Genomic DNA, 13,872 nt, shown 5'->3' on the forward strand with positions numbered 1-13,872 from the left:
TCCGGCAGTAGCAGTCATTTTTTTCCTTCTTAGTAGCTTGTGCAGTGATGTGGTTTTGACACAGGCTTGACACACTGGGTGCATTCCTAGTGTCATCACCTCCATACTTTGGGAGGAAGCAGAGACAGGACACCTGACCTAAACTAGCCAAAGAGGTATTCCATACCACAGCATGCCATGTCCAGTATATAAACTGGGGGCAGTTACCCGGAAGGGTTAGATCACTGCTCGGGTCAGGCTGGGTACCGGTTGGCAGGTGGTGAGCGGTTGTATTCTCTTTCCTTGTTATTTCCCTTATTATTATCATTGGTGGTAGCAGCAGTGGTTTGTGTTATACCTTAGTTACTGGGCTGGTCTTATCTCAACCCACTGGAGTTACATTCTTTCGATTCTCCTCCCCATCCCTTTGGGAGCGGGGGAAGAAAGGTGGGGAGTGAGCAAGCGGCTGTGTGGTTCTGGGTTGCTGGCTGGGTTTAAACCGCGAGAAACTACTATCAGAGTTTAATCATTTTTAGCACAAATAACAGCGAAGAAGCAGTGATACTGGCTGTAAGATATATCTGTCTACAGCAGCAGCCAGAGACAAACGCGTGGAGTATCAAATAAATTAATTTTACTCACAGTCTGGATCTTAGCATATTGAAACCAATGTAATTGCAACTGCACTCTGCTATCCGCGTCAGCACAAAAACATAATAATGTGATTCTTGATTTTGTGTTTATATATACTTCATGGAGCAGCACAATTCATCTCACCCAACCTTATCTGTCTAAAGAGTGGATGTTTACTTGAGGGCACTCCTTAAACCTCTTATAACCAACCCAGTTTTCTTAGATTTCTACTGCAAGACAGTATGAATGAGCTCCTTGTCTTTTCTTTGGGTACACAGAAAAGCTAAAATTTGGCTTAGATTAGATACCTAACTAAAGTTAGGAGAAATTATAGCATTTTGTAGGCTAAATCTTTTATTTGATTATGTATATAATGTCTCTGAAGGAAAACATTACCCTCTTTTTTGTTTGGGTGATTTGATTTTTTGTTTGTTTGTTTCTTCCTTTTTGTTTCGTTTTGGTGGTGTTGCTTTTTTGGTGTTGTGTGGTATCTAACCATGTGACAATAGGAACTGGATAAAGCACACAACTAAATCTGAAACCATTCCATTTCAAGGAATTATTCTCAATAAAGCAAATCCAGCACTTAATGCTAAAGGACCTTAGAAAATTTACCATCTTTATTATCCTTTGGACACCAGAATACACAGCAGAAGTACAAACTGCTGCATTTGGGGAAACTGAGCAAAACAGCTTCACCGAACACTCACAAAAATGGTCCCGATATAAAGACTGATCTAGTTTCTAGACAAAAATCTGTTCAGCTCCAATTGAAATGGTATCTTCTCACTAATTTTGAAAAATAAGGGCAGGGTTTTGGAAAACACGAAGGTTGATTTTGAATAATTACCCAAGGTCACTTACAAAGTCAGTCACTGACTTGAGAACTGAAACTTGATACCACCTTCCTTCTTCACTTGGGCATGTAAGACTAAATGAACAAGGATTTAGAAAATACAGCAAGAGACATATATTTCATTGATAAGAAACCTGCAAAGTATTTTTGTGAATATGAATAAATAAGTATGTATGTAACTAAGTACTAATACATATAAAGTTTATATGCCCTTCATGGAAACTTAAACGTATACTTCCCACACGTTACTTTTAAAGGATTACAAAATATGTAGTATAAAAGCTACAATGGAAATTACTTGCCCTACGCTTTTACCATAAATTGAAGTGTGCACTTCAGGAGTGATTCCTCTGCTTTCAATGGTACACTAGTTTGTTCAGCAGCTGGCAGGCACACTCAGCAAGATTGGAATTTGAGAGTAAGAAGAAGCTACAACCTCTGTAAGTGTTTGTTAGAAAAAGGATTCCAGATTTTTTTGCTGAGATGACTACAACTGAAAAAATCCTCAACACCTAAGAACTTACTTGAAGGAATAAAGCTTCTCTTAGCCAAACTGGAACGTGCATTTTTACCTGTAACAAAGACTTATGAGATAGATTGCTGTTGACTAAGCCATCATATTTGCAAACCAGTGTTGTAATATAATCAGCTAACAGTAAATTCCCATATTTACTGAATCACAGTGTTGACTCTACCACCCTTGGTTATGCAAAACTACTGCTGTTGCCAAAGACTTTGCCTTTTAGAATATTTCCAAGATGCCTTGGTAATTTGTCTCGGTATCTGGGGTATTTCAGCAGGGATATTATTGGACAATTTTACCAACTGATGACTTTTAAGCATCTAAATCCAGCCATTCTGTAATTTTAAAAACAGTATTTCTGAAAATATTATTTCCCACTGTAGCTGAGCTGCAGTGTTACGTGACTTGCAGCTTGCAGTGACAGAGATCAGTGGAAAAACCCCCACACTGTTTCGAAGTTAGCCACGTAAACAGTTGCATTTATAAAATTTCTGTCACAGAGAACTGAAATGCAGTACTATAAGGACTACTGCAGACTATATCTAACCATCCTAGACTGAAGCTGAGAGTAAAGATGTCTTCTTCATAGACATCAATAGACCTCTCTACATTTCCTCATTGTAGAGAAGAGGAAAACAGACTCTCAGAGCACAGTCACAAAGAGCTTTCCAAACAATATCATCCCCACAGGGAATTTTGCCAATGGACAAAAAAAGATCTATAGAATATGAACTTTAACCACAATTACAAATTTCAAAGAGAAAATTAATTAACCCACATATTAGATTATTGTTTTCATCAATATATGCACATAGAATTTCACCACAATATTTTTTGATGTTGTATGTTGACTGTTACAGTGAAGTGTACTTCAGCCTGTGGATCTCGTTTCTTAAAATATTCCACATGCTGAATGGTCTTTACACTACTTGTCTATCCCGTCACAAACTGTTAAGCAATCTTTAAAGAATCTTTAGCCTGCTTCTTTTTCTTAATTGTCTCTGCATCCACAGGGTTGCCCTTCCCCAAAACTAATCTAAGATTTCACGGCACTTCAGTGAGCATCTTTAAAAGAAAGACAAAAGGTCTTTCTTCACTTCCCTTCATTGCCTCTGAGTAGCACTGCAGTAATCTTTATCAGGCACAGAATGCCAGCAAGTTCTGCACACAGAGAGGAATTAATTTAGCATTATGTCATAAGCCTGAAACTTTTCTGTGTTCTCTTTTTTGAACTGTTCACTGATAAAACAAAGTATACATTATGTATTCAATGAGTGTGCATTGGCTTAAACAAAACTACACACATAACTGTCCTACCCAACACAGAATTTAAACATTTTTTTTTTTTTTAATTTTTAGCTGTACAGCAATTATTTCAGGAATCATATCATGGTCCATTTTCATCAATACCATTTTTGCCATTTCTAATCTCCTGGGAACACATTTAGCTATGGCATATGACTCACCCAAACCAGGCATTTCTGGAAATAACAAAAAGTGTACGTATAACTAGAGACAAAGTGCATAAACTGCTTTGAAGACAGCCTTGTTTTGCATATTCCATTTGATCTCTCATCGGGCTTGGGAGCCAAAATTATTCTAGCCAGGCTGTGTAAATGGGAAGCAACTTATTGTATAATTAAACCCGGCTAGGCTGAATCCTAGTAAGAAGTCACACCGAACAAAATTTTATCTACTACAACTGACCTACTACTCCAAGAATTTGCGGAAGAGAGCATAAAAACTACAACAGTCATCCAAGGGGACTCTAAGTGCTGAAAATGTCCAGTAGTTCTTGAATGCTATTGATGCGGGTGTTTGTCAGAATTCATTTAACATTATTATGAGAATAAGCATAGCCTTCCTGTAGCATCAGACAAGTGGTTTCAGTAAAAGCTCCAAGATTATTCTTTTGAACAGAAAAAAAATAAAGCCTTCCTTTCAGCTTAAAGTCGTGTTAACACTCATGTTCAGAGTTCTTGAATCTCAAAATTATCCGAATCACAACTTGGAACTCAAAGTGGTTCCTAGCTTTACAAACAATGCACGTTTTAGCAAGAAATTCTTCTTATCATGTTGTCAACATTTCCTGCTTTTCTTTCCTTCACAGCTGTCTTCATAGCAACATAAACAACATTGAGGGCAGAGGTAATTTTTTTCTCTATTCTGGTCATTCGATTAGTAGCAAAAGATAAATATGTAAAGGGGGGGAAGCTGTTGACAGGCCTTGGAAAATTCTGTTTCATTGTCAGAGAATATCTTCACTCAACCTACCTTTTCTTGATTCTGGCAGAAAAGACAGTCACATTCAAAGCAATACTGGCGCATCAGTTGCTTTTGGCGTTCACTGGTGGGCATCAGCGATTCAATATAACTGATGGTGAGCTGTGTGCAGTACATACAAAACCAGAGTTGGTATATTTTACAAAAATTCCATGTTCAGTGTATGGATAGTAAAGTAACATTTCTGGATACAACATTTTTCCAGCACAAAATAAAATTTCATCTCAACAGATGACTTCCCAGACGAAATTGACTACTTTTACAAATGGAAAAAAAAAAAAAAAGGCCAAAAATAATTTCCATGAAGAAATACTTTTTAGCATTTCCACATAAATATTTTTTGCAACATGAATGCCCCAAATTATCACTATTTCATTTTTTCATCCTAATTTGGAATAAAAAGAAAAAAGGAGAGAGAATAGCTCAGTATCTGAATTCCCTGTGCATGAAATCTTTTTCAGTCTAGCTCCAAAGCTCAATATGTATTTAGCACTGGTGTTATAGAATGTTCAGCTATCTCCAAAAATTTCAGGGAAATTTCAGGGAAGCCTCTACTTTCTGACAAATACATGTTTGAACTCTTATGTCATACCCATCCTCAGTTTGTCTATGATGTTTCCTTTGTGACCAAAGAAGCACAAAAGCACTGCAAAGTTGTTGAAACTATTGACAAGAAAAAACATTAAAACGATAAAAGAAAATGGTTACATCTGTGCCATTTTCAACTCCCCATGCTGTACAGAGTGAATTCCAATTAACTAGAGAGAAGTCTGTAGCTTATTCACTTTGATGCCTGCCAGAAGGAATTTTACAGGCCTAACTATTTGTAGAGTTCTTCTAATGTTTGAAGTGCTGCACAGGCACAAACTAATGATAAGGGAAAGAATATAACAGCATAACAGTCCAACTCAGATCAGCATTTACTATTACACGCTATTGAGTGATTACACTCAACACTCTTTGAAACACTCCAGAGAGGTCAAAGCTAAAAAAAAAAATCAGGTCACATTATTTCATCCTGAGCCTAGACACTTCAACTAACTGGGAGAATTTTCATATGGTTCTCAGTTGAGTCATGAGAGTCCACTCAAACAAATTACAGGAAAACCTAACCAATTTGTAGTAATGGCTCTGAAATCCACTGTCAAAACCTGCCTTCTGCAAATTAGTGAGCACTCTAATTAAATGAGCAATTAACAAGCAACTAAAACAATGCCTGATTTTTTTTCACTTATTACTACAGCGTAATTTGATTACATATTGAAGGACAACTGTATTAAAAGAATACTACTGAGATGGCAAGGTCAAGCATTTAAAATGATCATAAGCAGAAAGCCTGTGGAAAAACATAAATATGGTCTCATAATTGAAGATTAATAGTACAATTAATGACAGAGTCAAATTAGAGTTCCACAGATACTCAAAAATTAGAAAGTATGAGAACTTTGTTACGTTTTGCATTCTGTATAATTTTGTTCTGCTCCAGCTTGTTTGTGTCTGACCCTAGAGGGAATTAGTTTCACCATTGCTGGTTTACAGCAGAACAGTCCATACCAATCACTTACACAGGAGCTGCAGGCTTCTCTCTGAGCTTTCAGCAGTGAATGGATAGAAATAGTTTTGCCCAAGCTTGGTCTCTTCTGCCCCATGCTCTCCAATATGTCTCTCTTCTCCACCCCTGGATGTGAGCATCATTTTCCAGTCTTACTCTCCACACCTGGTTGTCTAAAACTGTTTTCCAGTCTTAGTTCTAGCATTTTAGATAGTTGCTCTTGGTACAATGTGCTGATTTCATCATCCTGCCAACCTCAGGCTCTGCCTTCTCCCTCCCCTCTGTTCCTCCTCTTACACCTTTTCATTACATTTGATCACAAACACTTCCCCAGGTGAACGGTCCTTGTTACCCTACCCTGGTTTCTAAATCATGTTCAGTGACCCCACTAACTTTGTCCTTGTTTCTTTCCCCAGCTGGTCCTACTCCGCATCCTCACTGGTATGGTATCTGTCTCCCTTCCTTCCAACAAAGCAGTTCCTAGTCAAGCTGTAGTCCTAACCTCATCCTTTAGCCATTCATATCCAAATTTCCTTCACCCATCACAAGCCCCTAATATTCATGTCTCCTTGCAATTTGCAAGTGTTTGCTGTCAAAATCATTCCACACACAGGCTTTTTCCCCTGTCTCTCATCCTCTGCATGAACACTATTGGTTCCTATTGGTTCTGACCCATGTCCCACTGGGATTTAGGTTCAGGTGTCATCCAAAAGTAAAAGGGATCTAACCAAATTCAGGCACAGAGCAAGATAGTAGGAATTTTCTGGGAAAAATCATTCATGTGAGACTAGTCTAATCTTTGTCAAAATACTTAAGACAATAGCTTAAACCCTATTGTTACTGTTGAAGCCATCAGGTTCATTAGGGTTTAGTTCTAATACTGCAAAAACAAACACATAGCCAGCATTGAACATGCTTTATTTATCTTCACCCTATAGGTGAACATAAATATCCCTTTATATTCTGTATACTTTTTTTTTTTTTTTTTTCATTTTTGGCCTTTTTTATTTTTTTTTTCTCCCATACTGCAGAAACCTTGGAAGTAGGAACAAGCTTGAAAACAGAAATTTCTTTTTCAGAGGTTACTGATAACTTGTAGGTACAAATAGTCATGCAATAACCTGCTCTGAATTACAGCATATGACTGGGCAGAAGGAGGAGAAGAGACTTCATTACTGTGATACCTCCTTTTACTGTTCTAACAACATGGGGTTTTCTCTGCTGTCAGAGGCCCAAGTCCAAATTCTCAATCTTGCCAGCAGAAATCCGTAAGTGAAAAAGTGTTAGTAGCTGGCAGACTGAGTGGGAAAATGTAATTAGAATATTTAGAAACATGACCAACTTAACAGTGACTAAGTCTGTACTAATCATTTAATCGTTTAAACATAAAAATTCTGCATTCAAGTTTCTCTCCTACACTTGTTTTAATTTTGGATCCCTTCATTTGATGCAAGGCTCATTTAACTTGTACGTATTTAGGAAATATGCCCATTTATCAAAGGTTGTCTTAATGGTATTTGCATGTGGGATGTATGGTATTAATTAAAACATTATTTCAGCTGACCAGAGCTTGCCTCTTTATCGCATTGCTCATAAAGAATGCAGTAAATCTTTTTCCTCAAACTGGAGAATCTACATTAAATAACATTTATGAAGGCAAGGAATTATTTAACAGCTGTGAGACTTACTGACTCTCAAGATTTTCTCCTTAGAAATGCAGCATTGTCTGAGCCCTGCTTCTTGCTCTGACATAGAAATTCTTTAACCATGGTTATGGTGGTTAGTTTCTCATATTCCTCATCAGCCAAATGAGGTGGGCACAATTTTTCAGTACTGCCATGCTGCAGTGGACTGAATTTATATTTTTTTTGTAACAGACTATAAACTATAGAATTTATAGACAGAGGATTCTGCAGAAATTTGAAGCAAGTTATTTTAATGCAAATGGCAGGGTAAAAAAGCAAGTCCTCTTGATTTTACAATCATGGGTCTCTGGGTTTTAGAGAGGGCTGTGTACAAATACCTGTTCCTGAGACAGGGTTATGTAAGTGAACAATCTGTGCTCTTTCTGTTTTAGCATATATGATCAAAATGCCATCTAACTCAAGGAAAAAATTGGTTTTAAAAAATATAATGTGACAAAATGTAATGTGTCAAACATGCAGAGATATAAAATTTCTCATAGAATTATAATAACTGAAATATTACATACTTTGGTTGAAATCTGTCATGAAGACAGACAATTTCTGGCAACTTGAAACTCTTATTTTTATTATGTATTAAATTTTAAAATTATGTGCTCTATAAGAATACAGTTGGTTATCTGACTTTATCTGACTTTCTGCAGAAAGATTCATAACTGAACTCCGAAGCTGATGGGAATCCATGCACCCGTTTTGGAGCAGAACTGGTTATCAGCTAATACACATCCTGTCTCTCAGCAGGACTAATCATAGAACCATAGAACAGCTAGGGTTGGAAAGGACCTTAAGATCATCCAGTTCCAGCCCCCTCTGCCATGGGCAGGGACACCTCACACTAAACCATCTCACCCAAGGCTCTGTCCAACCTGGCCTTGAACACCGATTTTTTGAACTATGCAGTGAGCTAACCACAGCTATACAACTTCTGATTTGTGAAGAGGAAAAAAAAGAGCCTGCAAAACACCACCTAGAGACAGTAATTAATGAAAAGTCAACTGAAATTATAGCACAGATTTTGATGCTGTTTAAAGTGGTTACTTAAGGGTAGGGAAGTAATGAAGACCTCTTCAGAGCAGGCTGCTTGTCTTTTTGAGAAAGTAAATTAGCTGATAGACTACCTTATCACTGAAGGTGTCTTGGTGATCTCTAGATGAGTAATTTTTGCCTTCTTATAATCCTTCCCCATATCTTACCTTTCTTAGCAATACTTACATTTCATTAGGGGGGTTGGAACTAGATGATCTTAAGGTCCTTTCTGACCCTAACCATTCTATGATTCTATAATTATTGTAGAGTGCAAAAAGAGGAAATCTTTGTATATTGTCAAAGTAAAATCACCTAAAGTTAGAAAAGCTGTGATAGTCAGCACTACAACTAACATTATCTTGAGGAGGTAACAGGTGTTATAATCGGCTGCTAGAAGTAAGTTTCAGAAAATACTGTAGTCTTTTAAGTGGAGATAAACAGAATAAAATCCCCACAAAAATCTATTATTTCTTTCTTTCTGCTATTAAATTCAATTATACTAAAAAAACCAGTACAGAGTCTAGAGTGTTAGGAGACCCTTTCTAGCCACCTCAACCTCCACTCTATGCATGTGGATCAACAGTTGTTCTCAAGCTTGTCCTCCTTTTATTTCCTCTGTCCTCTCTACTGCTTCCTGTTTCATTCCCATTATGCCAGTTGCAGGACAGAAAACTCTTAAATTTATTGGTGATCTTTACCAACTGGTCAAGCACTAGAATTTGGGGTATTAGCATAGACTCACGGGACCTTATATGAATTAGAGCCAAGCAAGGATGGATAAGGAAAAACAGAAAGGTTACCATGCCTGGAGAAAGTTACCTATTACAGCTAAATTTGCACATTAAAAATTCTACATGAAATGACACTTAGAAATGTCATTTAAACAGACAAATAAGTTTTATAATGGTAGAAATGAAAGCGGATATTTTGAACATCAACTAAAGCATTCATTGGCAAAAGCCAATGGGAATGTAGTGTATTTTTGTTTAAAATGGTAACTTTCTGCCCTCAGAGAGCTTGCAATTCCATAGAAACACATTAGTATAAAACTCAAATAATATACCTAAAGATAAATCTGCTTTTTTGGCTGCCAAAGCAAAACTTAAGATCAGCAACTTCTCCATCTTGCCAGATCTCAGTATTTTATTATGATTCCTGCAATACACTTTGTTTTCTTAAAGCTTCAACTTGGAAAAGCATTTAATTATGTATGAATCCCTTTTTTCTATGCCTACAAAAAACCTGATGTTAATGCCTCATGATTTCTTAGTGCTTCAGGACTGGCAACATTTTCTGCCACAAAGGCTTAGATGGCTAAAACTTCTGCATATGACTTTAGGAGTGATTAGTTTTCCAAATGCAAAGCACCATCAAATTTAGCACTTTCATTCTGTAAGGATTCAGGCAAACACTTTCTGTCTTGGGACTCCTGATTTTCTACAGCCTGAGATATAAATTTTGGCCTTAGGATTGGAACAAATTTCAAAGCCCAAACCAAAAGTCAATTAAAAGCCACTAAATGCCACATGCCTTCCTGTCAAAAACATGCAAAGCCAACAATCATCTGCTTAAACATGAGACTAAAACTGAATTGAAAAAAATTGCATTCCAAACATAAAAACTTTGAGGTTCTCAATCTTGCATGTTTTTTACCACTGACTTGATAAATATAATTACTTTGTATAGCTTGAGCACTCTAAAGTGTGGTTGGGTATAAATGTTATTCCTGAATACATCTGCATCGCACTGCAGCAGTTATGTCCCATGTAATAATATCTCTTTTTCTGGTTTACAACCAAAATCATACTGATGCCTCCCTCTTTATATAATTACGAGGGGACCACAATGGCCAGTTACCTCAACACCCTGTGTCTCTGTTTTCCCTGTGATTATATGTGGTCAACAACTCCTTAACATGAGTAAATTGTTGTTTCTGACAGCAAGAACTACAAATGTGCAAAAATATTTCTATTTCTCACTGGCCTAGTGAACACATCATATTGCAGTGGCTGATACTTTCCTGGAAAGGGTCCAGAAGCCCTATCAAGTTTGTTCCTGTATGGATAGTAAAGCCATAGTCCTCTTCTACTAATCCAAGCTTGACTTGCTGCTTAGCTTCTCATAAATCTTAGTGCTTATTTACTTCCTTTTAATTATTACATGAGGCATCTCATTCTTTCTCAATCTAGTGTAAGTTTGAACAGGATAAGGCAAATTTTCTACTGCTTATAATTATTTCCGTGTTCTTGTTGCCTCATGACTTGAAACAATGTTCATTTTACCACCTCAGAGCACTTGATTTATTCAGAAAACCCAGTCAGATTCCTCCCTAACATGTATTTTCTCTCCCATTAGCTCAGATCATGACCTCAGTAACATAAATAAAAACTCACATTGTAACGGGTAATGTAGTTTCTTGTACATAGGTGTGTAAATTCAACACATGGCTACAAAGAAAATCGAGTTCACCCTGCTACAGGCAAGTAGTAAGGCAACATGAAAGAAGTTGTACCAAAGCTACCATAAAGAAAACAAAAGGAAAAGCAGTAGCAGTTACGTAAGAAAAAAAGTAACTAGGTGTTGAAAAGAATATTAACTGCTGACTTTTACATAACCTCATAATTTTCATTACCTTCCTCCTCCTGTAACAGATCTAAATTAATATCACTTTGTATCTTTACTTTCTCACTTATGTCTATTTTTTCTTAGACACATCCTTATTCAAAGAAGCATGCAGCTCAGACTGACACTTTTATTTGCAGGCAAATCAAGAGGGTACCTGTTTTAACACAGTGTATATATATATGTATTTATATGTAAAATCTTAACATGCTTCTTAAGGCAAGTTTTCCTTTCAGTACCAAAACCAGAAGCAATATTCACAACAAAGACACCAGAACACAAGCTCGTCAGAAAATTCTGACTTTACTGCCTTATTGGAGGTAAAGTTTTTTAGGAAATATACCCACACAACGTGCAGTCATTTTAAAGCCTGTATTCACACACAACTGGTCCTAGCTGCCCTGTTTTATAACTTATATTTATTTCCTGATTGCCTTGCAAATGATTTGTAACCTACACCATATCTTTTTCACCACTGATTTTAAACTAGAGACTTCTATGGGTTACAGACTACTAACACTAAGTCTAAAACTGGGTTACAGCTTCATAGCCAGAGCACAGTCTGCATGGTGGTCATGCCTGCAAGGAAATTCTACTTCACTGCTCACTCCAGAACCACACAGGACCACCTGAGGGTCCCTCCCAGTCCATAAAAGCTGCTTGTTAAAAAGAATTGCTTTATGATATTTATCTAGAAAAATATATCCACATACAGAAAAATAGGATAGCTTCAGAATTTAGAATTCTAATAATTAACACAAATGAAATGGGAAATTTAATGGAAAGACATTAAATTCTACTGCATTTTGAAATAAAAAACCCATCTGGGTGAATTAGGAAGCCAAGAGGAAAATGGAAGAAAGGTATCTAAAATCTGGCTTGAATAAGAATGCCAGATCAAAAGATGTCTACACTCAAGAGCTCCACAAAAGTATATTGCATCCTAAAAGACTTCTCTTAGCAAAAAAGTAAGTATGCAAAAACATTTCTGTTGTTTTCCCACAATGTTTTGCCAAAAAAAGTATTTTCCCATTTCCTTATTTTGATGCCTACTCTCTTAGAGAAAGGATACATTGAAAAAGAAAATAATAGGGAGGAAAAGAGATTGCAACTTCTAAATCTGAACACGTATGCCCTTGATCTTCCCAAAGTTTGCAGCAAAGGTGTGAACCATATTTACATTAGGTCATGATTTTGAAATGACCAACAGCTAGGACTGCATAGGTCACTAGTGCATGTAAAGTTACATATATAAACATGTCTCTGCAGCCCTTACTAATCAAATTCATTGCTGCGTTGCTGAAAAAGACATTTACTTTGAAACGCTTACCCAGACAGAAATAATTATTTTCAAACTAGTACAAATGCTGTTTAAAAAACAAAGCTAAGAATACCTTAGACCAAATCAGAAATCTTTTGAAAGGGGTATTTTGAAGTCTTTTCTAATGAAATCGGCAAGAAAATAAAACTTGTCTTGCTACTTTCACTGTCAATGAAAGGTTTACTACAACAGTATGGTTACAGCCTGACAAATGCTTATTGTTGCAATGACTTAGTGAACACTGCATTCCACCCAGAAATATCATTAAGTGTTTCCATCAGGGTAAAGACATTCAAATACAAACAAAATAAAGTGCCTAGAGGAGGAAAGGAGGAACAAGAATTTATCAAGACTGCTAGTGATTTATGAGAAGTAATGATTATGGGGCCCAGGCAGTGTGAAGAGATGATTCTATTTATCATTTTCCCCCTGATAGCTATGTGCTAGAAAGTGGCATCAATATATCATCAAAATATTAAGCTGGTGGCCCTGCAGTCTGGATTTTATTTAGGGAGATGTCATTGTTGCAGGTGTCTGTGATGGAAGGGAGGACAAGTTAATTACCTCTTCACCAATCTGGATCTCTTGGACAGAGCGAAGTAAAAGCTGGTATCCTTCAAAAACGATCACGCAGTTTGGGTTGCAGCTGTGGTTCAGTAAAGACATGCTGTGAGGGGTGGTAGAGGGGAAGAGAGAGAGAAAAAATACTTTACAGAGGAGCCTCCACTGCCCTTCCCCTTTAATAATTTCCAAGTAGCCAACATGATTACATCTGAAGTATCAAGCAATTAAGTTACGAAACAAATAAAATCCTTGGTAAATGAGCTGCTTGCGGTTAGTGGGGGAAAATTAACACTTAGAAGATTTATATTCATTGCTAATAGAAGCCATGCCTGGGTGTCTTCATGTGTTTCTGCCAGGGTGGGAGGGGACGATGGCCTGATTCAGGGGAGAGCGCAAAGCAGGCAAGCAGGGAACAAGGCAACCTGGACAGTTCAGAGCAAAAGGTTAATAACATGGGACCATGTTTTATTTCTACAGCTTCTGCTCAGTTTCATACTAACCTTATCGGTTACCCTGATTGTCAGAGGAACTGCAGCTCAAAGGGGCCAGCAATCAACCAGTATTTCCTATCCGGTAGAAAATGGAGTATACTGTGTCCCAAAACCAAAGTACTTGGTGTATAGAGTTGAAAGAAGAGATACAGCCATTGCCGCTGTTTTATGCATATTTTGGTTCAGCCTCTGTTCTTGTGGTGTGTAACAGCTGAAGCAGCACAGCTCATTGCACAGCTGCTGCCACACCCAAGAGACACACACACGCTGCTGGATCTCCTTGACACAGATATGCCCTTGCCTCTCTTTCCAAGCAGAC

General features: G+C 37.3%; 1 protein-coding gene across 3 annotated transcripts in view; it reads right to left on the reverse strand.

Moving 5' to 3' along the window:
• Positions 1-13,872, reverse strand: part of SMYD3 (SET and MYND domain containing 3) — a 395,661-nt gene that overhangs the window by 68,793 nt on the left and 312,996 nt on the right. For all 3 annotated transcript variants that reach the window (XM_057414468.1, XM_057414467.1, XM_057414469.1), the window contains 2 exons: positions 13,063-13,165; positions 4,266-4,376 (listed from right to left, as the gene is read on the reverse strand). In XM_057414468.1, coding sequence (XP_057270451.1) covers positions 4,266-4,376; positions 13,063-13,165 — 214 coding nt within the window. The remainder of the gene's footprint in view (positions 1-4,265; positions 4,377-13,062; positions 13,166-13,872) is intronic.

The sequence above is a fragment of the Pezoporus wallicus genome, unplaced genomic scaffold (genome assembly GCF_028554395.1).
Source record: "Pezoporus wallicus isolate ANWC-B61680 ecotype Strahan unplaced genomic scaffold, APGP_CSIRO_Pwel_v1 contig_8042, whole genome shotgun sequence".
NCBI classification, from domain to species: Eukaryota; Metazoa; Chordata; class Aves; order Psittaciformes; family Psittacidae; genus Pezoporus; species Pezoporus wallicus.